Raw genomic sequence first — 23,597 nt, 5'->3', positions numbered from 1 at the left:
GGTATGTACTATTTAAGAAGTAGCCGGCTGGGTGCGGTGACTCACACCTATAATCCCAGCAATTTGGGAGGCCGAGGCGGGCAGATCACCTGAGGTCAGGAGTTCGAGACCAGCCTGACCAACATGGAGAAACCCTGCCTCTACTAAAAATACAAAATTAGCCGGGTGTGGTGGCACATGCCTGTAAATCCCGCTACTCAGGAGGCTGAGGCAGGAGAATCGCTTGAACCCGGGAGGTGGAGGTTGTGGTAAGCCGAGATCATGCCATTGCACTCCAGCCTGGGCAACAAGAGTGAAACTCCGTCTCAAAAGAAAAAAAAAAAAAAAAAAAGAATTAGCCACTGCTACTATTGTTATTGTTTTCTCCTCAACTCCATCTGGCAGACCTTTACTCGCCCTATAAGGCCCTCCTCAAATACCATCCTCTTTATAGTTCTTACTCTTTGATTTCCTGCCAACCAAGTTTCTGCCCCCATGGAATTTGGAAGTTCAGTGGCAAAAGTTTAGGGATTTCGGGGTTGGGCAGTGTGCTTGACTTTTTGTTCACATGTTCAGACAAGAATAATTACATTCACATTAAAAATATCTCTTACCTTATTCTGGGCTAGTGAATGTTCCCTTTCAATGTCTTTTAGATAGCTGCCAGAGACACTATCCGTATCTCTTCCTCCTCCTACCTTGAACCTCATTATCAGTGTTTGAGAAAGGAGTTGATAATTGAATTCTCAGTTCTAGCCAAATGTGAATGGGGATCTCAGTTCAGGCCCAAGTTTTGGGTGCAGACTGTAAATGGCTTTGGGACAATAGTATTATATAAACCATTTAACAGTAGTTTTCTAGGCATATTTCCTATAGGAATCTTTATCCAGGGCAAAGGCATTTGGGTTGCGCCAAAGTCCCAGATGCCTTGTTATAAGGTAGCTCTCAAACAGTAGCTCATCAGATCCTGTCTGCCAGCCCTAATCAGTGGGGAATATCAGATTCTTTTTTTAAGCTTTGAGGGCATCTGGGATATGGCTTGTTTCTTTCATTTTGGGGAGGTTTCACTTTGTTAGATATACATAAGATTTTTAAAAATGTTTTCAGTCAAATTGAATTATTTCCTTCCTTACAGTGTAAGGCAAGCATTGGTGGGCACCGATCTTCCTGTTCATTCTGCAAGAACCCAAGAGAAGGTGAGTGGTGAAAGTGGTAGCAGTTTTTATCTCGTGCATCGAGCAAAACAAATTTCATGTTTTCCTTGGCTTTGAAGAATTATCATCCCTAAATCCAAGTTGATCTACAAACCTTTTTTTTTTTTTTTTTTGAGATGGAGTCTTGCTGTGTTGCCCAGGCTGGAGTGCAGTGGCGCCATCTTGGCTCACTGCAACCTCCGCCTCCCAAGTTCAAGTGATTCCCCTGCCTTAGCCTCCTGATTAGCTGGGATTACAGGCATGTGCCACCACGCCCTGTAGCCCAGCTAATTTTTTTGTATTTTTAGTAGAGACGGGGTTTCACCATGTTGGTCAGGCTGGCCTTGAACTCCTGACCTTGTGACCCAACCCACCTTGGCCTCCCAAAGTGCGGGGATTACAAGTGTGAGTCACGGCACAAGGCCTGCAAACCTTTTTTGTTTTGTTTTTTTTGTTGTTGTTTTTTTTTTGTTGTTTTGTTTTGTTTTTTGAGATGGAGTCTCTCACTCGCCCAGGCTGGAGTGCCGTGGCGCAATCTCGGATCACTGCAAGCTCCGCCTCCCAGGTTCACGCCATTCTCCTGCCTCAGCCTCCCGAGTAGCTGGGATTACAGGCACCCGCCACTGCACCCAGCTAATTTTTTGTATTTTTAGTAGAGACGGGGTTTCACTGTGTTAGCCAGGATGGTCTCGATCTCCTGACCTCGTGATCCGCCCGCCTCGGCCTCCCAAAGTGCTGGGATTACAGGCGTGAGCCACCGCTCCCGGCCATGAATAGATAGTTTATGAAAACCATTGGGAACCATATCACTAAGATGAGACAGCTTTAATCTGGAAACCTGTCACTGCTATTATGTAATCTCTATATTACTGTCATATAATACCTCTTTTTGAGCCACATGGCTCCCAGTGAACCCTCCAAGAATGAATTAATTACAAGAATGTGCCTCTAATTATAAAACAAACTATAAAGACAAATTATCCTGCTGTAGTAGGACATGTGAAATAAATCATTTATATTTTGAAGGACATCTGCCCATTATGTTTATTTGCGTATAAAGGAGCTACGTGCAGATAAGGTCTGTTCTGAGCTTCACTGGAGGAGGGCCTGTGGTCTTACAGGATTTGAGTAGCTGTTTGAGCACTGTAACACTGGAAGAAGCAAGGCTTCTAGATGTGTGTTTGGGATATGTGTTTCTACTAAACCTTAAATAAGGGCCATATCTTCGGTAATTTTGTCCCCAGATCTGTTGTTATCATTGATTATAATAGGTTCAAGGTGTCATGAAGGATTTGTTATATTTAAATGTTTGGTAAGTGATACAGAGATTTCCTAAGATTACATTTTTTAAATGGTTGGATAGTTTCTTCTGTGAACTATTTCATGTCCTGTCTCAGCTTCACTTAAAATATTTTGTCAGGAACTGTCAGAGGACTTTTTATTAGATATTTCTGAGACAATATTAAAAGCATTCCAGTCCGGGCATGTTGGCTCACACCTGTAATCCCAGCACTCTGGGAGGCCAAGGCAAGTGGATCACCTGAGGTCAGGAGTTCGAGACCAGCCTGGCCAACATGGTGAAACCTCATTTCTACTAAAAATACAAAAAATTACCCGGGCGTGGTGGCGGGCACCTATAATCCCAGCTACTCTGAAGGCTGAGGCAGGAGAATCGCTTGAACCTGGGAGGCAGAGGTTGCAGTGAGCCAAGATCATGCCATTGCACTTCAGCTGGGCAACAAGAGCAAAACTCTATCTCCAAAAAAAAAAAAAAAAAAGGCTGGGCGCGGTGGCTCACGCCTGTAATCCTAGCACTTTGGGAGGCCAAGGTGGGTGGATCACGAGGTCAGGAGATTGAGACCATCCTGGCTAACACGGTGAAACCCCGTCTCTACTAAAAATACAAAAAATTAGCCGGGCGTGGTGGCGGGCGCCTGTAGTCCCAGCTACTCCAGAGGCTGAGGCAGGAGAATGGCATGAACCCAGGAGGCGGAGCTTGCAGTGAGCCGAGATCACGCCACTGCACCCCAGCCTGGGGGACAGAGCAAGACTCCGTCTCAAAAAAAAAAAAAAAAGGCATCCCAGTATGAGTATTTACTGGCAGGTAAGGAGAAATTACAGTAGTAGTGTTTTTTCTTTTGTTTTCCTTTTTTTTTTTTTTTTGATAAAGCCTTCTAGAGATTCTCTTTGTTTCTGTTCCACTAGTGACAGAGGCCAAGCAAGAATTAATAACCTACCCTCAGCCTCAGAAAACATCCATACCAGCACCATTGGAAAAACAGCCCAACCAGCCCCTAAGACCAGCTGATAAGGAACCTGAACCCAGGAAGAGGGAAGAAGGACAAGAGTCACGCTTAGGACATCAAAAGAGAGAAGCAGAAAGGTATCTGCCTCCTTCTCGAAGGGAAGGGCCAACTTTCCGAAGAGACCGAGAGAAGGAATCATGGTCTGGAGAGACACGCCAGGATGGAGAGAGCAAAAGTAAGTAGTTTGTCAGGGTACACACCAGACTGTGATCATCACAATGGAGCATAGATGGCCAATGTTATGTCCGGGAGCTATCTGCTTTCCAGTACCCTAAGAGATCTGTGCATGGCCTGATGACAGAGGCCATTGCTTTCTGTGGACCTTACTGTACTCCTTAAAGGAATCTATGCCCTTCAAATAGTAAATTGCTATATGAATGCAGTAAGGCATGATTTTAGATTTCTAAGTATGGTGAAGAGAAGTATGCGGTATTTATTTGTTTAGCATTTTTTTTACAGAACCAGACTTGCTAGTAGCATCTATAGTAAAAAATGACAATCAGACTCTTGGGACTTCAAAAATTTATCTTTCTCTCCCTTTTGTTGCCCTTCTCCCATTTATGGTTGATTCAGCCATCATGCTAAAGCGTATCTATCGTTCCACACCACCTGAGGTGATAGTGGAAGTGCTGGAGCCCTATGTCCGCCTTACTACTGCCAACGTCCGTATCATCAAGAACAGAACAGGCCCTATGGGGCATACCTATGGCTTTATTGACCTCGACTCCCATGCGGTGAGTTTCCTCCACCTTGGATTGGCCTAGGGACAGATGGCTAAAGAACCTTCAAGAAGGTTTGACGGGAGGCCGGGCGTGGTGGCAGGTGCCTGTAGTCCCAGCTACTTGGGAGGCTGAGGCAGGAGAATGGCGTGAACCCGGGAGGCGGAGCTTGCAGTGAGCCAAGATTGCGCCACTGCACTCCAGCCTGGGCGACAGAGCGAGACTCCGTCTCAAAAAAAAGGTTTGAGGGACTTCTTGATCATTTGATTTCTTGTGTGCTACCTGATATCATAATCCCTCTTGCTGTCTCCTTTGGGTTTATTGTTCATTCAGGTGAGGTGACAGCCCTCAAAAGTTAGGATACCTTGTGGTTTTCTAGGTTCATTTTTTTCTTTTGTCATTTACTGTTTCCAACTTATTTGCTTGTGAAGAACCTGAGTACTGAATCCTTCATGATTATAGTGAACTTTCTGATTTATTTTGTCTAGCCACAGATGGTTTTATATTTGATGATAAAACATTTCCTCTTTTTCCTCAAAGTATTTATAGATTCTTGTGGCTTAAATGTTTAGTTGCAGGGCCTTTTTCTATGGAAGTAAGGTGAAGATAATGAAAGTCATTGGTATTTCTTAGATTTTTCATGCTCAAAAGTCACAAGGGACTTTGTAAACTGAATCTGATTGATGATAATTGCAACCTAAAAGAAGATGATTTGAATTTCTGAAGTTTATGCCAGAACTGACATCTATTCTGATTCCTATTCCAATCAGTCCTTCATTAAAAGTTGCCTGTTTCTGCCAGTATGCTCTTACTGTTAAAATTTTGACAGAATATAATGTAGTCAATTTATCCTCCGAGAAGGAAAATCCACGTTCACTTCTCTTTCAAAGGAGAATTTTTCTGTCTTTGGGTTCTGGCTTTTTCTGTCTCTGGGTTCAAGTGTGTCTGGTTCTATAGGAAGCTCTTCGTGTGGTGAAGATCTTACAGAACCTTGATCCACCATTTAGCATTGATGGGAAGATGGTAGCTGTAAACCTGGCCACTGGAAAACGAAGGTAAGGCAGAAGAGTGATGATCTCTTGAGCTGCCCCCACTTGTGTTTTTGGGAGGAAACTCCTTTTCGTGGCTGGAAAAACAGTAAAGCATGATGTCTTCCTAACATGGACTGCTTCAGATAGGTGTTTATTACAATTTCTTTCTGAAGCCTGACTTGTCCTGGCTCTCGAATTGTTTTCTTTCTTGAATAATACTAGGTACTTTTGTCCTTTCCCTTTTGACTGTCTGGTGTCTTTCGGTCCCACATGGCCTGGCGTGGTAGCACACATCTGTATTCCCAGCTACTAAAGAGGCTGAGGCAAGATGGGGGGCGGGTTACATGAGCCCAGGAGTTCTAGGCCATAGTGTGCAATGAAGATGCCTGTGAATAACCACTGTACTCCACCCTGGGCAACACAGCAAGACCCCATCTCTTAACAAAAAAATAATGGTACAGTTTTGGATGTACAGACAGATGTCAATACATTCTTGCCCCTTGCAATCCTAGGAAAATGCTGTCCGGACTTTTCCTTCCCCTGACCTTGTGCATATTTCCATAGCACTGGGCAATCTAATTTCTCTTTCCTCCTTCACTCATCTTGACCCAGGAGTGGTAACTTGGAAATGGCTGTGTCAAAGAAACAGGCTTACCAATATGGGGCATATCTTGCTCTAGCAACCTCCACTTAATGGCTGTTTTGCTCCACCACTTGGCTTTGTAAGAGTCTTACTGCTCATTGGCCAGGAGTAGTGGCTTACGCCTGTAATCCCAGCACCTGGGGAGGCCAAGGCGGGCGGATCATGAGGTCAGGAGATTGAGATCATCCTGGCTAACATGGTGAAACCTCGTCTCTACTAAAAATACAAAAAAAAAAAAAAATTAGCTGGGTGTGGTGGCGGGCACCTGTAGTCCCAGTTACTTGGGAGGCTGAGGCAGGAGAGTGGTGTGAACCCGGGAAGCAGAGCTTGCAGTGAGCCGAGATCGCGCCGCTGCACTCCAGCCTGGGCGACAGAGCAAGACTCCATCTCAGAGTCTTACTGCTCATTCTTTTAGGAGTGTCTGAACCACCCAACCTGCTTGCTGTCTAGGTTGGTTCCTTTCCCTGCAAAATGGGGAACAGAGGGTTTCTCGATAGGAACTGTAGGATTAAGTACTCGTCAAATGCCACTTGGTAGCAGCCTTAAGAATTGTTGTGTTATCTGTTGCAGAAATGATTCTGGGGACCATTCTGACCACATGCATTACTATCAGGTAGGCTGTAACAGGTGGGGAGTGCTCTATTAAAATCCTCAGGTGACTGTAAGGGTGATCTTGAATTTTCTTTAGTGGGTAACTGTTAAGGTGAATGACCATTGGATAGTTCTGTAATTTTAACTTGCCTTTCTGTGATAGGGTAAAAAATATTTCCGAGATAGGAGGGGAGGTGGCAGAAATTCAGACTGGTCTTCAGATACAAATCGACAAGGACAACAGTGTAAGTAACCTTTGTTTTATTTCTGTTGCTCTTTTTTGCTTGACTTGCTACTCATTACTTAACATCTGTGTGATCACAGTTGGCAAGATACACTGTTGACTGAGGGTGCTCATCCAGAGAGAGGCATCTGTAGATGCACCTATTTGTGTTGGTCACCCTAATTCTTAGATTGTTCTTGATGAGTCTCCAGTAAGGGCTTCATTGGACAGAGACTAACATTGGCTCTGATCTTGTTACCTTTAGCATCATCTGACTGCTACATATATGATTCTGCTACTGGCTACTATTATGACCCCTTGGCAGGAACTTATTATGACCCCAATACCCAGGTGAGTTTGGGGCTTTTTTTTTTTGTTTTTACTCTGTCAATGATCCTTTTGAGAAAAGCTCCCATAATTTGCTACTTGAGGATTTTATTCCCTGGATTCTCTGGATGCTCATTGCATGAAAAGTGGAAAAGTTTAGATCTATGGAAACAGAACTGTTGCCTATATGGAAAATCAGTGCCTTGTGGCAATACAGGTAAGAACAGTGTTGCTCTTGAAAAAGTGAACAGTGGGTGGTCTGAATGTGTCCTGGCCCCTGGAGTAGGTTTTTAGATTGATGTGGACTCTTCTTAGGCTTGTAAGTGAAAGAGTTGTTTCTTCCCCTAGAAGGGAACTGTGCACCTTAGACCTGGAATTGCTGGGAAACTGAAACATTCTGTAGACTTGTTTCCAACTGTATTGCAGCAAGAAGTCTATGTGCCCCAGGATCCTGGATTACCTGAGGAAGAAGAGATCAAGGAAAAAAAACCCACCAGTCAAGGAAAGTCAAGTAGCAAGAAGGAAATGTCTAAAAGAGATGGCAAGGAGAAAAAAGACAGAGGAGTGACGAGGGTAAGAGGAATTGTTAATCCACTGTCTTTTGCCACATAGTTGTTAAAATGTTGGAGGTATGAACAGAGGATCTCTATGTTTGCAAGTGTAAAGTAACTTTAAAAATACTCTGTCAGCTGGGCGTGGTGGCTAACGCCTGTAATCCCAGCACTTTGGGAGGCCAAGGCGGGCGGATCACGAGGTCAGGAGATTGAGACCATCCTGGCCAACATGGTGAAACCCCTGTCTCTACTAAAAATACAAAAATTAGCTGCGTGTGGTGGTACGCGCCTATAGTCCCAGCTACTCAGGAGGCTGAGGCAGGAGAATTGCTTGAACCCTGGAGGCAGAGGTTGCAGTGAGCTGAGATCGCGCCACTACACTCCAGCCTGGCAACAGAGCAAGACTCTGTATCAAAAAAAAAAAAAAAAAAAAAAACTCTGTTAATGAGTATTTTTACCTGGTGTAGGCAATTCTCTCACCTCTTATATCCCAACTCTCTTACAAATGGGAAAACTATGGATGATAGAACAAAGTGACGCAGCTCAAATCCCAACACCTTAGCTCCATACATTTTCACTTTTTTACTTCCTTTTTTTAGTGTTTGACTTTATACACATTTCTCTAGTTGTAATTATAGCAGGAGATACTGTTTAATCACTTTTTATCATAAGTATTTGTTCCATGTTTCTATATACTCTATTATTTTTAATGCCTACATGGTAAAAATTCACGGTATAACTGTACCTTCATTTTCTTCATCTCTCCTACATTATTTGTCTTCTCTTTCTAATCTTTTCTTTTTCTTTTTTTTTTTTTTTTTTTTTCTGAGACAAGGTCTTCCTCTGTCTCCCAGGTTGGAGTGCAGTGACATGATCATAGCTCACTGCAACGTCAAACCCCTGGGCTTAAGCAATCCTCCCACCTCAGCCTCCCAAGTAGCGGCGACTACAGGCATGAGCCACCATGACCAGCTAATTTTTGTTTTTTTGTAGAGACAGGATCTTGCTAGATTGACCAGGCTGGTCTTGAACTTCTGGCCTCAAGTAAGCTTCCTGTCTCAGTCTCCCAAAGTGCTTCAGTTACAGGCAAGACCCACCTTGCTCGCCTCTTTCTAATCTTATACTGTCATAATATATAACATTTAGCATTTTGTTTCTTCTTTTAAATTACTCTCTATGGCACATTTTCAGAATCAGAGATGATGAACGTTTTTGCATCTAATACTAAATCAAATTATTAGGCAGGGCGCAGTGGCTCACACCTATAATCCCAGCACGTTGGGAGGCCAAGACAGGTGGATGCCTGAGTTTAGGAGTTTGACACCAGCAATATGGTGAAACTCTATCTCTACCAAAAATACAGAAAAAATTAGCCGGCTGTGGTGATGCATGCCTGTAGTCCAAGCTACTTGGGAGACTGAGTTAAGAGGATCGCTTGAGCCCAGGAGATTGCAGTGAGCTGTGATTGCGCCACTGCACTCCAGCGTGGACAACAGAGCCAGACTTGTCTCAAAAAAAAAAAAAAAGAAAAGAAAATCTGCTGGGCATGGTGGCTCATGCCTGTAATCCCAGCACTTTGAGAGGCCAAGGCAGGTGGATTACTTTAGGTCAGGAGTTTGAGACTGCCTGGCCAATATGGTGAAACCCCCATCTCTACTAAAAAGACAAAAATTAGCTGGACATGGTGGCACAAGCCTGTAGTCCCAGCTACTCAGGAGGCTGAGGCTGGAGAATCTCTTGAACCTGGGAGGCAGAGGTTGCAGTGAGCCGAGATCACACCTACCTTGATACCAGTTATGCATTAGTGAAAACGGATGAATTTGCTTGTGGTTCAATTCATAACATCTTTTTTTTCCTTCTTTTTTTTTTGAGACGGAGTTGCTCTGTCGCCCAGGCTGGAGTGCAGTGGCGCGGTCGATCTCGGCTCACTGCAACCTCCGCCTCCCAGCCTCAAGGGATTCTCCTGCCTTAGCCTCCTGAGTAGCTGGAATATCAGGCGCTGCCACCACGCCAGCTAATTTTTGTATATTTAGTAGAGACGCGGTTTCACCATGTTGGTCAAGCTGGTCTCGAACTCCTGACCTCATGATCTGCCCACCTCAGCCTACCAAAGTGCTGGGATTACAGGCATGAGCCACCGCGCCCAGCCTTTTTTTTCCCCTTCTAACACTGTTAGTTATTTAGAGATACAGAAAAGAGGAGAGAGAGTGTGTGTGTGTGTTTAAGAACTTAAGAGTCATACTGATTTAATATTTGGACTCTGCTTCAGCCACTTAATCTGTCAAACTATATTCCCAATCATTTGTAAAATTAAGATATTAAAGCTTACATAGGAGGATCGTAGTAAAGTCTGAAGAAGACAATGTTTATATATACATGCCTCATCTGGTCTGACATACAGTAATCATGCAGTATATACTAACGTTATATTTTATTTTATTTTATTTTATATTTTGAGACAGTCTCTCTCTGTTGCCCAGGCTGGAATAAAGTGGCGTGATTTTGGCTCACTGCAACCTCCGCCTCCCAGGTTCCAGCAGTTCTCCTGCCTCAGCCTCCCAAGTAGCTGGGATTATAGGCCAAAACCACCACACCCAGCTAATTTTTGTATTTTTACTAGAGACGGGGTTTCACCATGTTGGCCAGGCTCGCCTTGAACCCCTGACCTCAAGTGATCTGCCCACCTCAGCCTATCAAAGTGCTGGGATTACAGACATGAGCCACTGCGCCTACTGATGTTATGTATTTTAAAGGTTCTTTATTTCAAATTCACTATAGCAATGTTACATATATTTCCGTAATGTTGAATTAGGAGGTTTGGAAAGTCAGCCTAATTTCAACAGGGTTAACTCTTAATCAGTTTTGTTTTTGTTTTTCTGAGACAGTCTCTCGCTCTGTTGCCCAGGATGGAGTGCAGTGGCGCCATCTTGGCTCACTGCAACCTCTGCCTCCTGGGTTCAAGCAATTTACATGCCTCAGCCTCCTGAGTAACTGGGATAACAGGCATCCACCACCACACCTGGCTAATTTTTGTATTTTTAGTAGAGATGAGGTTTCACCATGTTGGCCAGTCTGGTCTCGAACTCCTGACTTCAGGTAATCCACCCACCCCAGCCTCCCAAAATGCTGGGATTACAGGTGTAAGCCACCGCACCTGATCTTATCAGTTTTTTCTTTGTTTTTTTGTTTTTTTTTTTTTTTTCTGAGATGGAGTTTTGCTCTTGTTGTCCAGGCCGGAGTACAGTGCCATGATATTGGCTCACTGCAACCTCTGCCTGCTGGGTTCAAGCGATTCTCCTGCCTCAGCCTCCTGAATAGCTGGGATTACAGGTGCGTGCCACCACACCCAGGTAATTTTTATATTTTTAGTAGAGACGGGGTTTCGCCATGTTGGCCAGGCTGATCTCAAACTCCTGACCTCGGTGATCCACCCGCCTCGGCCTCCCAAAGTGCTGGGATTACAGGCGTGAGCCACTGCCCCCGGCCTCTATCAATTTTTTTTTTTTTTTTTTGAGAGGGAGTCTTGTTCTGTCACCCAGGCTGGAGTACAGTGGCACAATCTTGGCTCACTGCAAGCTCCACCTCCCGGGTTCATTCTCCTGCCTCAGCCTCCCGAGTAGCTGGGACTACAGGCGCCTGCCACCACGCCCAGCTAATTTTTTGTATTTTTAGTAGAGACGGAGTTTCACTGCATTAGTCAGGGTGGTCTCGATCTCCTGACCTTGTGATCCACCTGCCTTGGCCTCCCAGAGTGCTGGGATTATAGGCGTGAGCCACCGTGCCCAGCCCAGCCTTTATCAGTTATTATGAGTGAATATCATGTGAGAGTTACCTCTGGTTTGATCAGTTTCAGGAAAATGCCAGTGAAGGGAAGGCCTCCGCAGAAGACGTCTTTAAGAAGCCCCTGCCTCCTACTGTGAAGAAGGAGGAGAGTCCCCCTCCAGTAAGACCAACATTGATCCCCTGGACCTAGGGCTGGGGCTGGGGATGGTTCTGAGTAGAGGAGGAAGCACAAAGGCTGATGCCTTCCTCTGGTGTTGGTCTTTTACCTCACTATGTCTCCCGAATAAGGATTCCCATTTCTTTTGAGTACAAGCATGAGATAAAGTTTTCTATCTGCTAATGGGGGTATTACTGGAGAACCAGAGGCAGTTATCTGCCCTCTTTCTCTCTACCCTGTGCCATTCTTACCAGACGAGATACCTAGCCCTTTTTATCATCCTGTTCTTGTTAGTTCTCTAAATCACCAAGGAAACCCGTTTTTTCAGCCTCAATCTTTCCTGCCTTTTGGCGTCATACAATCTCTTAGATATGGAGTGCATGCGTGGTCATTTTTTATAGTTTCTGCCTGTTCAGAGTGAATGATGCTAATATTGGTGCCCATTTTTTAGATGCCTTCAAGCAGTAGTCTCAATCTAATCACCAGTGATTCTGATTGAATGCAGGTATATAACAATAGTGACCATGCATTATTTATTTATTTTGATTGATCATAGACCAATGATTATGCATCATTATTTAACAGTTCTTATAAGGTAGCCTTTTCCTGCTCCACATTATTAATTCAGTTCATTGTAGCATCTATCTTAACCATGCTTTGCCTTTACCTTACATATGAGCTGGATCTGTCTACCCAAGTGCCTATTAATGCAGTTGCTTTTAGTTTACTTCCTAAATCCTCTTTGCTAGAGTCTTAATGAAAGTCATCTTTTCTTCCCTCCATGAGTTAGAGTAATTTGGAGGTATTTATCTCTTCCTCTTTGTAATTTGTAACCTTTTACTGTTTTCTGTGTTTATTTTCCTTTCTCTTCCTTCTCCTCACATTCTGTTGCTAGAGTCACTTCTAAAGGAATCTTTCTTGTTTATTCTTAATGAGCAAGGAGCAAAGCCAAGCTCTGGCCATGTTGCTTCCATCTGGGAAATGAGCAGCATGGCTAGTGAGTTTATTTTGAACCCAATTCAATGAAATGAGATGCCTGTATCAGAATATCAAAAAAACGGACCCTAAAATATAGGTTGAATTTGGTATTGATCCCTGGCCTTCTCCTTCCAGCCTAAAGTGGTAAACCCACTGATCGGCCTCTTGGGTGAATATGGAGGAGACAGTGACTATGAGGAGGAAGAAGAGGAGGAACAGACCCCTCCGCCACAGCCCCGCACAGCACAGCCCCAGAAGCGAGAGGAGCAAACCAAGAAGGAGAATGAAGAAGACAAACTCACTGACTGGAATAAACTGGCTTGTCTGCTCTGCAGAAGGCAGTTTCCCAATAAAGAAGTTCTGATCAAACACCAGCAGCTGTCAGACCTGCACAAGGTATTAGGGGAAGGAGCTATGCCCTTTCAAACTGTTGACTCTTGGCCGGGCTTTGTGGCTCATGCCTGTAATCCTAGCACTTTGGGAGGCCGAGGCGGGTGGATTGCCTGAGCTCAGGAGTACAAGACCAGTCTGGGCAACATGGTGAAACTCCCTTTGTACTAAAATACAAAAAATTAGCCAGGTGTGGTGTTGTGTGCCTATAGTCCCAGCCACTTGGGAGGCTGAGGCAGGAGAATTGCTAGAACCTGGGAGGCAGAGGTTGCAGTGAGCCGAGATCGTGCCACTGTGCTCCAGCCTGGGTGACAGAGCGAGACTCCATCTCTTAAAAACAAAACAAAACAAAAAAAAACTGTTGACTCTTATTATTGATGGGGATTATAGGGAATAAACAAGATTATTTAGGCTGGGCCTAGTGGTTTACACCTGTAATCCCAGCACTTTGGGGGGCCGAGGCAGGTAGATCACTTGAGATCAGGAGTTTGAGACCAGCTTGGCCAACATGGTGAAACTGTCTCTACTAAAAATACAAAAATTACCTGGATGTGGTGGCACATGCCTGTAATCCCAACTACTTGGGAGGCTGAGGCAGGAGAATCACTTGAACCCGGGAGGCAAAGGTTGCAGTGAACCGAGATCACACCACTGTACTCCAGCCTGGGTGACAGACCAAGGCTCTATCTCAAAAAAAAAAAAAAAAAGCAGCAGCAGCTTATACAATCCTTCCTCAGTGTATATCAGCCCCAGTTCCTATCATTAAAACAGTCCAATGCAAGAATGAATTGCTGTGGATTAAAGTTATGACTACCCTCAAAGAACTTCCATGTATAGGCCCAAGCCAAGCATTATGACTGTGGCTAGGGTGACAAATATGGAGGATGGGTAGGAAGAGAAAGGGTTGTGGAATAGGACATTACTTGCCGGGTTTCTTAGCTCTGTCATTAACGTTACAGTTGGACCTCAGATAAGCCCCTTTTCTTCTTTGGTCCTTGTAACTTCATCTGGTTCTATCCAGCTCTGACAGTGTGCAGTTTTCACCATAGGTGAGTCAAATTCTGCCGTTTCTTCATGTAGTGAATATTGTTATGAGCCACAGCACAACATCTATACTTGGGATGTTAAACTGACATACATTGGTCTTCCCCTGCAGTATTCCCATTTATATGAAGGATCCAAATTATGGATAAATAAAGTCCCTAAATGGACTTACATTCTCAGAGCAATTTGTTTCACACCCCTTCTCTAGTAGATGTTGCAAGAGCAGGTGATGGAACTAGATTCAGACTTTCTCTGAATACAGAGCTCAAAGTTTTATTTAGCTAAAAGCTGAGAAGCTCTGCTTTTGGTAATAGGTACACTACTTTCCCCAGCCATCTCTGTGGAGGCTTTGCAAAGATAGGACTCTGAAAAGCTCCTCCTGATAATCCCTGGAACAGACTACCTCCCAAGTCCTTTGACCTGAAATTGTGAATTGTCAGACTGACACATTGAAATTTCACCCATCTGATGTAAATACTAATAAATGGCTAAAGAGATAAAAAGTAATCGTCAGGAAAGAGGAGCCACAGGTCTGGTGAATTCACAAACTGAACTGGTCATAGGACAGTGAAAAGTAGACTGTAGTACTTTTCCTTTCCTTAAGGTCGTCTGCTACAAAGAACCACCACTTCATGTAAGAGCTGCTTTGGACTCTTTAAGTTTCATACATATGCCTGAGGGCTTGTGTAGTAGAGCCATGCGTGAGGAATTTGCAAGTCTCTGAGCAATATCTTGGAACCCTGGGGCTCCTTTTCGTGTTTCTCTGGGGGCTCAAAGAGTGACTCATGTCTGGGAATGGTATGTATGGCAGAGTATGTGGGCATTTGGTTTTCTTCACTGGTGTGCCCACATCCTCTGTCCCATGATTTTCAACTTAGATAAAGAGATAGATACTTGTTTCCCACATCTTGGAGATAAGTAAAATGATATTCCTCTTATACCATACCATGTAACTAATCTGCATGACAAGACCAGTTAGGGATTGTTGCTTGCAGGGTACAGTGATCATTTAGTAGATCTGGTCAATCAAAAGAGCTACAATCCAAAAGCAACTATTGGGAAAGGCCTAGAAGCATTTCTAGGACCATTGTTTCTTAGACCTATACTCATAGAATTGCCTCTCTTCTCAGCAAAACCTGGAAATCCACCGGAAGATAAAACAGTCTGAGCAGGAGCTAGCCTATCTGGAAAGGAGAGAACGAGAGGTAAACTTTGGTGACCTATTACTCCCTTGACCTCAGCTCTTTTTGCTTTCTGATATAGACTTCATAGGCTGTGCTGATCCCTCCTTATAAGAAGATGGAGAACAAAAGCAGCCTCAAAAGATAATGCATACCTTTGCCAAATTATATAATACAATCAAAATGGTGCTTTTTATTATTTGTAAGTTTATACTTCAATAAAGTTGATATCTTTTTAAAAGGTGGTGTTAGGGTCTCTAGGTAGATAGCACTCCTCTTTCCTGCTTAGCTTTTAAATTAATTGAGTTAATGAACAAGTGTTGAATAGGGCTGCTGAAATAGCATCTTTTACTATTAAAGGCTAAGCTGGAGGAAGTAGCTTAGTGTCAGAGTCAAATGGACTTGCTACCTCAACCACACAGTTAGGGTGAATTACCCAGTCATAGGCTTCACTGGCCTCTCTCATGATGGTTAAGAACCCACCTATGGGTCAGGCACAGTGGCTCACGCCTGTAATCTCAGTACTTTGGGAGGCTGAGACGGGCGGATCACTTGAGTTCACAAGTTTGAAACCAGCCTGGGCAACATGGCGAAATCCTATCTCTACAAAAAATATAAAAATTAGGTGGACGTAGTGGTGTGTGCCTGTAGTCCCAGCTACTTGAGAGGCTGAGGGAAGATTGCATGAGCTGGGAGGCAGAGGTTGCAGTGAGCTGAGATTGTGCCACTGCACTCCAGCCTGGGTCATAGAGCCAGACCTTGTCTCAAAAAAAAAAAAAAGAGAATCCACCTGTGGAGAGCCAGGCACAGTGGCACATGCATGTAATCCCAGCAGTTTAGGAGGCTGAGGTAGGAGAATTGCGTGAGCCCAAGAGTTCTAGGCTGCAGTGAGCTATGATCACAGCCCTGTACTCCAGCCTGGGTCACAAAATAAGTCCCTGTCTCAAAACCAAACAAAAGAATCCACCTATGGAGGACTGTTAGAGATAGTGAATTCACAAACTGAACTGGCCATAGGACAGTGGAAAGTAGATTGTAGTACTTTTCCTTTCCTTAGAGTTGTCTACTACAAAGAACCACCTCTCCCTGTAAGAGCTGCTCTGGACTCCTTTAGTTTTATATATGTGCCCGAGGGCTTGTATAGTGCAGGGCTTGTGTACTTTCCCCTGCTTCTCAGAAGGGGAAAAGACAGCTGAACCAAGCATGCCAACTTATTCTTTCCAAATTTTTAAGTCAGGAAGTCACTGCTTTCTCTAGAAGAATGTGTAAAGGAGTGAGAGATTCCAGGAGTTACCAAGTGAGCTACTTTCACTTTAAAAGAAATAACAAGGCCGGGTGCGGTGGCTCATACCTGTAATCCCAGCACTTTGGGAGGCCGAGGCTGTGGATCATGAGGTCAAGAGTTCAAGGCCAGCCTGACTAACATAGTGAAACCCCGTCTCTACTAAAAATAGAAAAATTAGCTGGGCATTGTGGCCCTCACCTGTAGTCCCAGCTACTTGGGAGGCTGAGGCAGGAGAATCGCTTGAACCTGGGAGGCGGAGGTTGCAGTGAGCCGAGATCACGCCAGTGCACTCCAGCCTGGGCAACAGAGTGAGACTCTGTCTCAAGAAAAAAAAGAAATAACAGCAATGGGATAGAATTTCCCCACTCCCCAATTCCCTCAGGTGGAAATCTCAGGTCTGCTCTTCTGCTTACCAACAGGGAAAGTTTAAAGAAAGAGGAAATGATCGCAGGGAAAAGCTCCAGTCTTTTGACTCTCCAGAAAGGAAACGGATTAAATACTCCAGGGAAACCGACAGGTAAGCCAGGAACTCTTCATTTAGCCTAGGCCTCAAGGCCTAATGATAAAACCACCTCCTCCTTCAACTGTACTGCTGTTTTCTGTCTCAGGGAGATGATATTATGAGTAGATTCTGTCTGAACTGCTAAAACATGAGGTCTAGGCCAGCCTTTTGACTGTCTTTATACGGGGAGTGTGCATGGAAGGTTGGCTGGCAGCTTCGCCTTCCCAAAGCCAGGGCTGGAGTAGCCATGATCGAGAACCCTTTCTGTCTTCATCAGTAATACTGCACCCTCTTTATGGGCCTGATAAGAATGCCACACTCTTGGGCTTTTTCTCTAGGGAACCTCCATTCTCACACATAGGTGCTAAATAAATGATTGGCTGCTGATGGAGATGTATGATATCTAGCTTCCTATACTTGTTTTCAGTCAGCTAGTTCCCAAGTTGTAAGCCCAGGGTTATATAGAATTTGTTGATAACCCACTGTTTACAGGTGTTAAGTGCAAGAAATACTCAGGTGGACAAGACATAGATTATCCTTGACTGAACACAGAATAGACAAGACTTAGGTAATGGTACGTCTCATAGGGCAGACACAGAAATCAGTGGGGAAGGGAAGGGCATTTCAGGGAATTTCATATACCAGGGATACAAGAGCTTATAATGCGTTTGAGGAGTTGCAAATAGTTTGATGGTCCTGAACACTGCAGGTATATTGTTGAGTGACAGTAAATAAGCCTGGTCCAAAAGATGCAGGCCAGTTCATGAAGTTTTAACACCTTGAACACCATGCTAAGGCTTCATCTTAAAGGCAGTGGAAGGTCATGGAATAATTTTAAGCAGGGTATTGACTTAGCTTTGCATTTTGGAGAGATCACTAATTATGTGGAAGATGAGTTTATAGAGAGACTAATGCATTATGCAGATTCTATAGTAATTCAAGTGAGAGATCATGATTGCCTGAGTGAAGGTGATGAGTCTAGAAAGGAGAGTGGCCTATAATCCCAACACAGGGAGGCTGAGGAAGGAGGATCTCTTGAGCCCAGGAGTTCAAGACCAGCCTAGGCAACATAGGGAGAAGGGAGACCCTGCCTCTATTTAAAAAAAGAAAAGAAAGGAAAAGGAGTGTGGCTTAGAGAGAGGTGTCAGATTTGCCAGTCTTTGTGATCACCTGGGGAAAGGGAGAAGTCACTGATGGTGCTCAGGTCTCTGGTCTCTGGATAGGTAGGAGGAGAAGGGACAGTAAAGGCCTTGAAAAGGAAAAATGGGGGCCAGGCATGGTGGCTTACGCCTGTAATCCCAGCACTTTGGAAGGCCGAGGTGGGTGGATCACAAGGTCAGGAGTTCGAGACCAGCCTGGCCAAGATGGTGAAACCCCTTCTCTACTAAAAATATAACAATTAGCTGGGTGCTGTGGCAGGCACCTGTAATCCCAGCTACTCAGGAGGCTGGGGCAGAAGAATTGCTCAAACCCGGGAGGCAGAGGTTGCAGTGAGCTGAGATCATACCACTGCACTCTAGCCTGGGCGACAGAGCAAGACTGTCTCAAAAAAAAAAAAAAAAAGAAAAAAGAAAAAGGAAAAATGGGGCCAGGTGTGGTGGCTCACACCTGTAATCCCAGCACTTGGGGAGGCCAAGGCAGGTGGATCACTTAAGGTCAGGAGTTCGAGAGTAGCCTGGCCAACATGGTGAAACCCTGTCTCTACCAAAAATATAAAAAAATTAGCCAGGCGTGGTGGTGGGTACCTGTAATCCCAGCTACTCGGGAGGCTGAGGCAGGAGAATCGCTTGAACATGGGAGGTGGAGGTTGCAGTGAGCCAAGATTGCACCACTGTACTCTAGCCTGGGTAGCAGAGCGAGACTCCAAATCAAAAAAAAAAAGGAAAGAAAAGAAAAGGAAAAGTGGGTAACAAGTGGATGCATGAGCAGGAGGAAAGGGAGATGACTGACAGAGCAAGGCCCCTGAGGAGGCTGGATGGGGTCTGGGGCTCTGGCATTCCAGCTTATTTGATCTAACCCACAATAAGAGAAGTATTTTTGTATCATGGCCCAATAATAAAGTGTGTGTGTATGCACAACTGAAAAAGTTTTCATCTAAAATACTTTCTTACTAGGTACAGTGAACCCTGATATTTTTATTCAAGTCTAGTCTCTCTTCATTTTTATGAGTTGTTACAGTGGGACCATTTAGTATGACATTCCATTTGGGTCATTCTCTGCAATTTGAAATACAGTGGATTAGGACTAGGTGAAGGAGTCAGCCATCAGGAGGAAGGACACCTTGGCCTTGAGTCTTCTGGGACAAGGCTTAGGTGGGGTGCAGAAAGAGACCCTTCTTTATTCTTAGCACCCTTCATACCACATTCTCCTGGCTTTTCTCCTTTCCAATCACCTTTTCTGCTCCTCTTCCTTTTCAAATCCAGGTGTTCTCTAGGACTCTTCTCTCAGTGCTTCTTTAGTCTTGCTGCTCTACCGTCTTGACCTGGGCTTTCTAAGGTACCCTTGGCCTCAACCACCACCACAGTCTAACAAGTCCAAATCTCCTGTATTATTATTTCAGAGTAGCAGCATCACAGCATCACTGTCTACATGGTCTGATCCATCCTCCTCCTTTATCCCCTGTGTCCAATTAGTGACCAAATCCCTAATTAAGTCTTGCCCCCTGTCTTAGTCTGTTTTATGATACCATAACTGAATACCACAGACTGGGTAATTTATAATGAACAGAAATTTATTTGGCTTATGCTTCTGGAGGCTGGGAGGTCCAAGATTGAGGAGCTGCATCTGGTGAGGGCCTTCTTGCTGTGTCATCCCATAGTGGAAAGTGAAAGAACAAGAGAGCTTAGGCAAAAGAGGGGGTTGGGAGAAGGAAACCAGACTAATCATTTTATCGGGAGAACCTACTCCCTCAGTAACAGCATTAATCCATTTGTGAGGGCAGAGCTCTCATGGCCTAATCACTTCCTAAAGTTTCCCCTCTCAATACTGTTGCATTGGGGATTATGTTTCTAACATATGTACTTTGAGGGACACATTTAAACCACAGCATCTCCCATTCTATTCCACCTCCACACTGGACTCCTACTCCCAGTCTTTGCTCCCACTGTTCTTCAGTCCATTCTCTACCCTGCCACCAAAATGACCTTTGTAAAGAGAAATCTACTCTTATAACTTGTCTTTTTACAAACCGTATACCTTGCCTACAGGGAGGCCTGAGCTCCAACTTTTGCCCGAAGGATGAGGTTCAGAGACATGATTTAGCTTATTAATAAGTTCAAAGTTTTTTACAGTCTGACCCCATGCAGTCTTATTATTTTTTTTTTTCTTTTTATTTGAGACAGAATCTCATTCCGTCGCCCAGGCTGGAGTGCAATGGCATGATCTTGGCTCACTGCAACCTCCGCCTCCCAGGTTCAAGCGATTCTCCTGCCTCAGCCTCCCGAGCAGCTGGGACTGCGGGCTAATATGGGTTTCACCATGTTGGTCAGGGTGGTCTGGAACTCCTGACCTCAGGTGATCCACCTGCCTTGGCCTCCCAAAGTGCTGGGATTACAGGCGTGAGTCACCGCACCTGGCCACCAAGCAGCCTTACCTTTGTCAGTTTCTACTACTCCTCTCTTGGACAAATTGTCTTTGGTGTCTCCATGCTTGAGTCCTCCTTTTCTCTTACACAAACTCCTTATTTCGAGATCCAATTCAGATGTATCTTCCTGTTGAAATTCCTGTCATTTTTGGTGATGCCCCTTCAGAATTTATGTTCCTTCTATTGCATTTCTTTTTTTTTTTTGAAACGGAGTTTCACTCTTGTTGCCCAGGCTGGAGTGCAATGGCGCGATCTCGGCTAACCACAACCTCCGCCTCCTGAGTTCAAGCGATTCTCCTGCCTCAGCCTCCTGAGTAGCTAGGATTATAGGCATGCGCCACCACACCCGGCTAATTTTGTATTTTTAGTAGAGATAGGGTTTCTCCATGTTGGTCAGGCTGGTCACGAACTCCCAACCTCAGGTGATCTGCCCACCTCAGCCTCCCAAAGTGATTCCTTCTACTGTATTTCTATAGCAGACATCTACTGTTGCCACATCCATGGTTGAGCTCTCTTCAATGTTCTTATAAGCATCTCTTGACATAATTTTTGAGACCTTTCTTGTGAACAGGGCCATATCTTAGTAGTCTGTGTACCCAACAACAAAGCATAGCTATCAGGCACTCAGAGGTACTGTTTAATATACTTACTTAATAAGAGGCAGATATGAATCAAGAGGACAGAGATTTTATATTAGGCTTATAAGCAGGTCACCTTGAAAATGATGGTGTCAGGTTGGGCACGGTGGCTCATGCCTGTAATCCAGCACTTTGGGAGGCCAAGGTGTGCGGATTACCTGAGGTCAGGAGTTTGAGAGCAGCCTGGCCCACATGGTGAAACTCTGTCTCTACTGAAAAAAAAAAAAATTAAAAATTAGCCGGATGTGGTGGCGGGCACCTGTAATCCCAGCTAATTGGGAGGCTGAGGCAGGAGAATCGCCTGAACCCGGGAGGCAGAGGTTGCAGTAAGCTGAGTTCGAGCCATTGCACTCCAGCCTGGGCAAAAAGAGTGAAACTCCGTCTCAAAAAAAAAAAAAAAAGGAAGTGATGGTGTCTGCTTCTTTTGCAGTGATCGTAAACTTGTTGATAAAGAAGATATCGACACTAGCAGCAAAGGAGGCTGTGTCCAACAGGCTACTGGCTGGAGGAAAGGGACAGGCCTGGGATATGGCCATCCTGGATTGGCTTCATCAGAGGAGGTAAAATGGTTTCCATCTTTTGGGGGGTGACATGAACCTGGAATGTAATTAACTTACACTTTCTGGCCTAGAGTGATGTCTTTGCCATTTTGCTGGGCTTTCTCTACTGCTGGGATAGGACATGAGAGTTGAACACTTCAGCCTTGAATACTGGGTTATAGCTTGGCAAGCTGGGCCCTTTGCAGTTTGGAGTTATGAAGAGAAGGAAGGAGTTGGAATGGATTTCATCATACTCTTACACGGAGTAAATAGTAGAGCAGTATCTGAGGCAGTTTGAGACTGAAGAATCATTTGGTCAGAAGAACCAGGGAATCAGCAATGAAAGGTACAGAGGCATCTCTGAGAGGGACTGTCAGCGGAAGTCTTTGGTGGCTAAAATTTAAGGAGCATGTTCTGGTTCCCATGAAGGACTTTGCCCCTCATATTTCAAGAGCCTCTAGAAAAGGTGATAAGAGGGAACATTACCCATTTTGTGTTGGCTTGGTTCTCCTCTGAAAATGCCAACCGTAAGAGATTGGCTTATTTCTCTCCTACTGAGCTTCTCATATCTCTGGTATTAAAGCCTGTATCTGGCCATCATAGCATCACCACCCACCTTATTCATCTTGGGTATTTGTTTAATAATGAAAGATTCTCTTTTTTTTTTTTTTTTTCCGAGACAGAGTCTTGCTCTGTCGCCCAGGCTGGAATGCAGTGGTGCAATCTCAGCTCACTGCAACCTCCACCTCCCAGGTTCAAGCAATTCTCCCGCCCCAACCTCCTGAGTAGCTGGGATTACAGGTGCGTGCCACCATACCCAGCTAGTTTTTGTGTTTTTAGTAGAGACAGAGTTTTGCCATGTTGGCCAGGCTGGTCTCGAATTCCTGGCCTCAAGTGATCCGCCCACCTCAGCCTCCCAAAATGTTGGGATTACAGGCGCGAGCCACTGTGCCTGACCAAAAGATTCTTAAAAAAATTATCCTGCCAGGGGCTGGGCGCGGTGGCTCACGCCTGTAATCCCAGCACTGTGGGAGGCCGAGGCGGGCGGATCACGAGGTCAGGAGATCGAGACCATCCTGGCTAACACGGTGAAACCCCATCTCCACTGAAAATACAAAAAATTAGCCAGGCGTGGTGGCAGGTGCCTGTAGTCCCAGCTACTTAGGAGGCTGAGGCAGGAGAATGGCGTGAACCCACGAGGCAGAGCTTGCAGTGAGTGAAGATCGTGCCACTGTACTCCAGCCTGGGTGACAGAGCGAGACTCGGTCTCAAAAAAAAAAAAAAAATATCCTGCCAGGATCTGGGCGCAGTGGCTCATGCTTGTAATCCCAGCACTTTGGGAGGCCGAGGTGGGTGGATCACGAGGTCAGGAGTTCGAGATCAGCCTGACCAATATGATGAAACCCCTGTCTCTACTAAAAATACAAAAATTAGCTGGGCGCAGTGGTGGTGCATGCCTGTAGTCCCAACTACTCAGGAGGCTGAGGCAGAAGAATCGCTTGCACTGGGGAGGCAGAAGTTGCAGTGAGCCAAGATCTTGATTGTGCCACTGCACTCCAGCCTGGGTGACACAGCGAGACTCTGTCTCAAAAAAAAAAATTATTCTGCCAGGTGGGGTGGCTCACGTCTGTAATCCCAACACTTTGGGAGGCCGAGGTGGGCAGATCACTTGAGGCCAGGAGTTAGAGACCAGCCTGGCCAACATGGCGAAACCCTGTCTCTACTAAAAATACAAAAATTAGCCGGGCGTGGTGGCAGGCGCCTGTAGTCCCAGCTACTCAGAGGCTGAGGCACAAGAATTGCTTGAACCTGGGAGGCAGACTTGCAGTGAGCCCAGATCGCACCACTGCACTCTAGCCTGGGTGACAGAGCATGACTCCATCTAAAAAAAAAAAATTTTTCCTATATACTGCTCCTTACTAGTCCAGAAATGCCTGTGGTCAAAGACCAG

General features: G+C 44.9%; 1 protein-coding gene across 8 annotated transcripts in view; it reads left to right on the top strand.

Moving 5' to 3' along the window:
- RBM6 (RNA binding motif protein 6) overlaps nt 1-23,597 on the top strand; it is a 139,955-nt gene that overhangs the window by 116,064 nt on the left and 294 nt on the right. For all 8 annotated transcript variants that reach the window (XM_030811747.1, XM_030811739.1, XM_030811746.1 and 5 more), the window contains 13 exons: nt 1,115-1,175; nt 3,378-3,653; nt 4,052-4,212; nt 5,155-5,252; nt 6,442-6,484; nt 6,626-6,707; nt 6,951-7,036; nt 7,439-7,585; nt 11,414-11,509; nt 12,620-12,880; nt 15,049-15,123; nt 16,804-16,901; nt 21,538-21,667. In XM_030811747.1, the coding sequence (XP_030667607.1) occupies nt 1,115-1,175; nt 3,378-3,653; nt 4,052-4,212; nt 5,155-5,252; nt 6,442-6,484; nt 6,626-6,707; nt 6,951-7,036; nt 7,439-7,585; nt 11,414-11,509; nt 12,620-12,880; nt 15,049-15,123; nt 16,804-16,901; nt 21,538-21,667 (1,614 nt within the window). The remainder of the gene's footprint in view (nt 1-1,114; nt 1,176-3,377; nt 3,654-4,051; nt 4,213-5,154; nt 5,253-6,441; nt 6,485-6,625; nt 6,708-6,950; nt 7,037-7,438; nt 7,586-11,413; nt 11,510-12,619; nt 12,881-15,048; nt 15,124-16,803; nt 16,902-21,537; nt 21,668-23,597) is intronic.

This window comes from Nomascus leucogenys, chromosome 4, assembly GCF_006542625.1.
Source record: "Nomascus leucogenys isolate Asia chromosome 4, Asia_NLE_v1, whole genome shotgun sequence".
Taxonomy (NCBI): domain Eukaryota; kingdom Metazoa; phylum Chordata; class Mammalia; order Primates; family Hylobatidae; genus Nomascus; species Nomascus leucogenys.
This window is presented reverse-complemented; position numbering and strand designations above follow the sequence as displayed.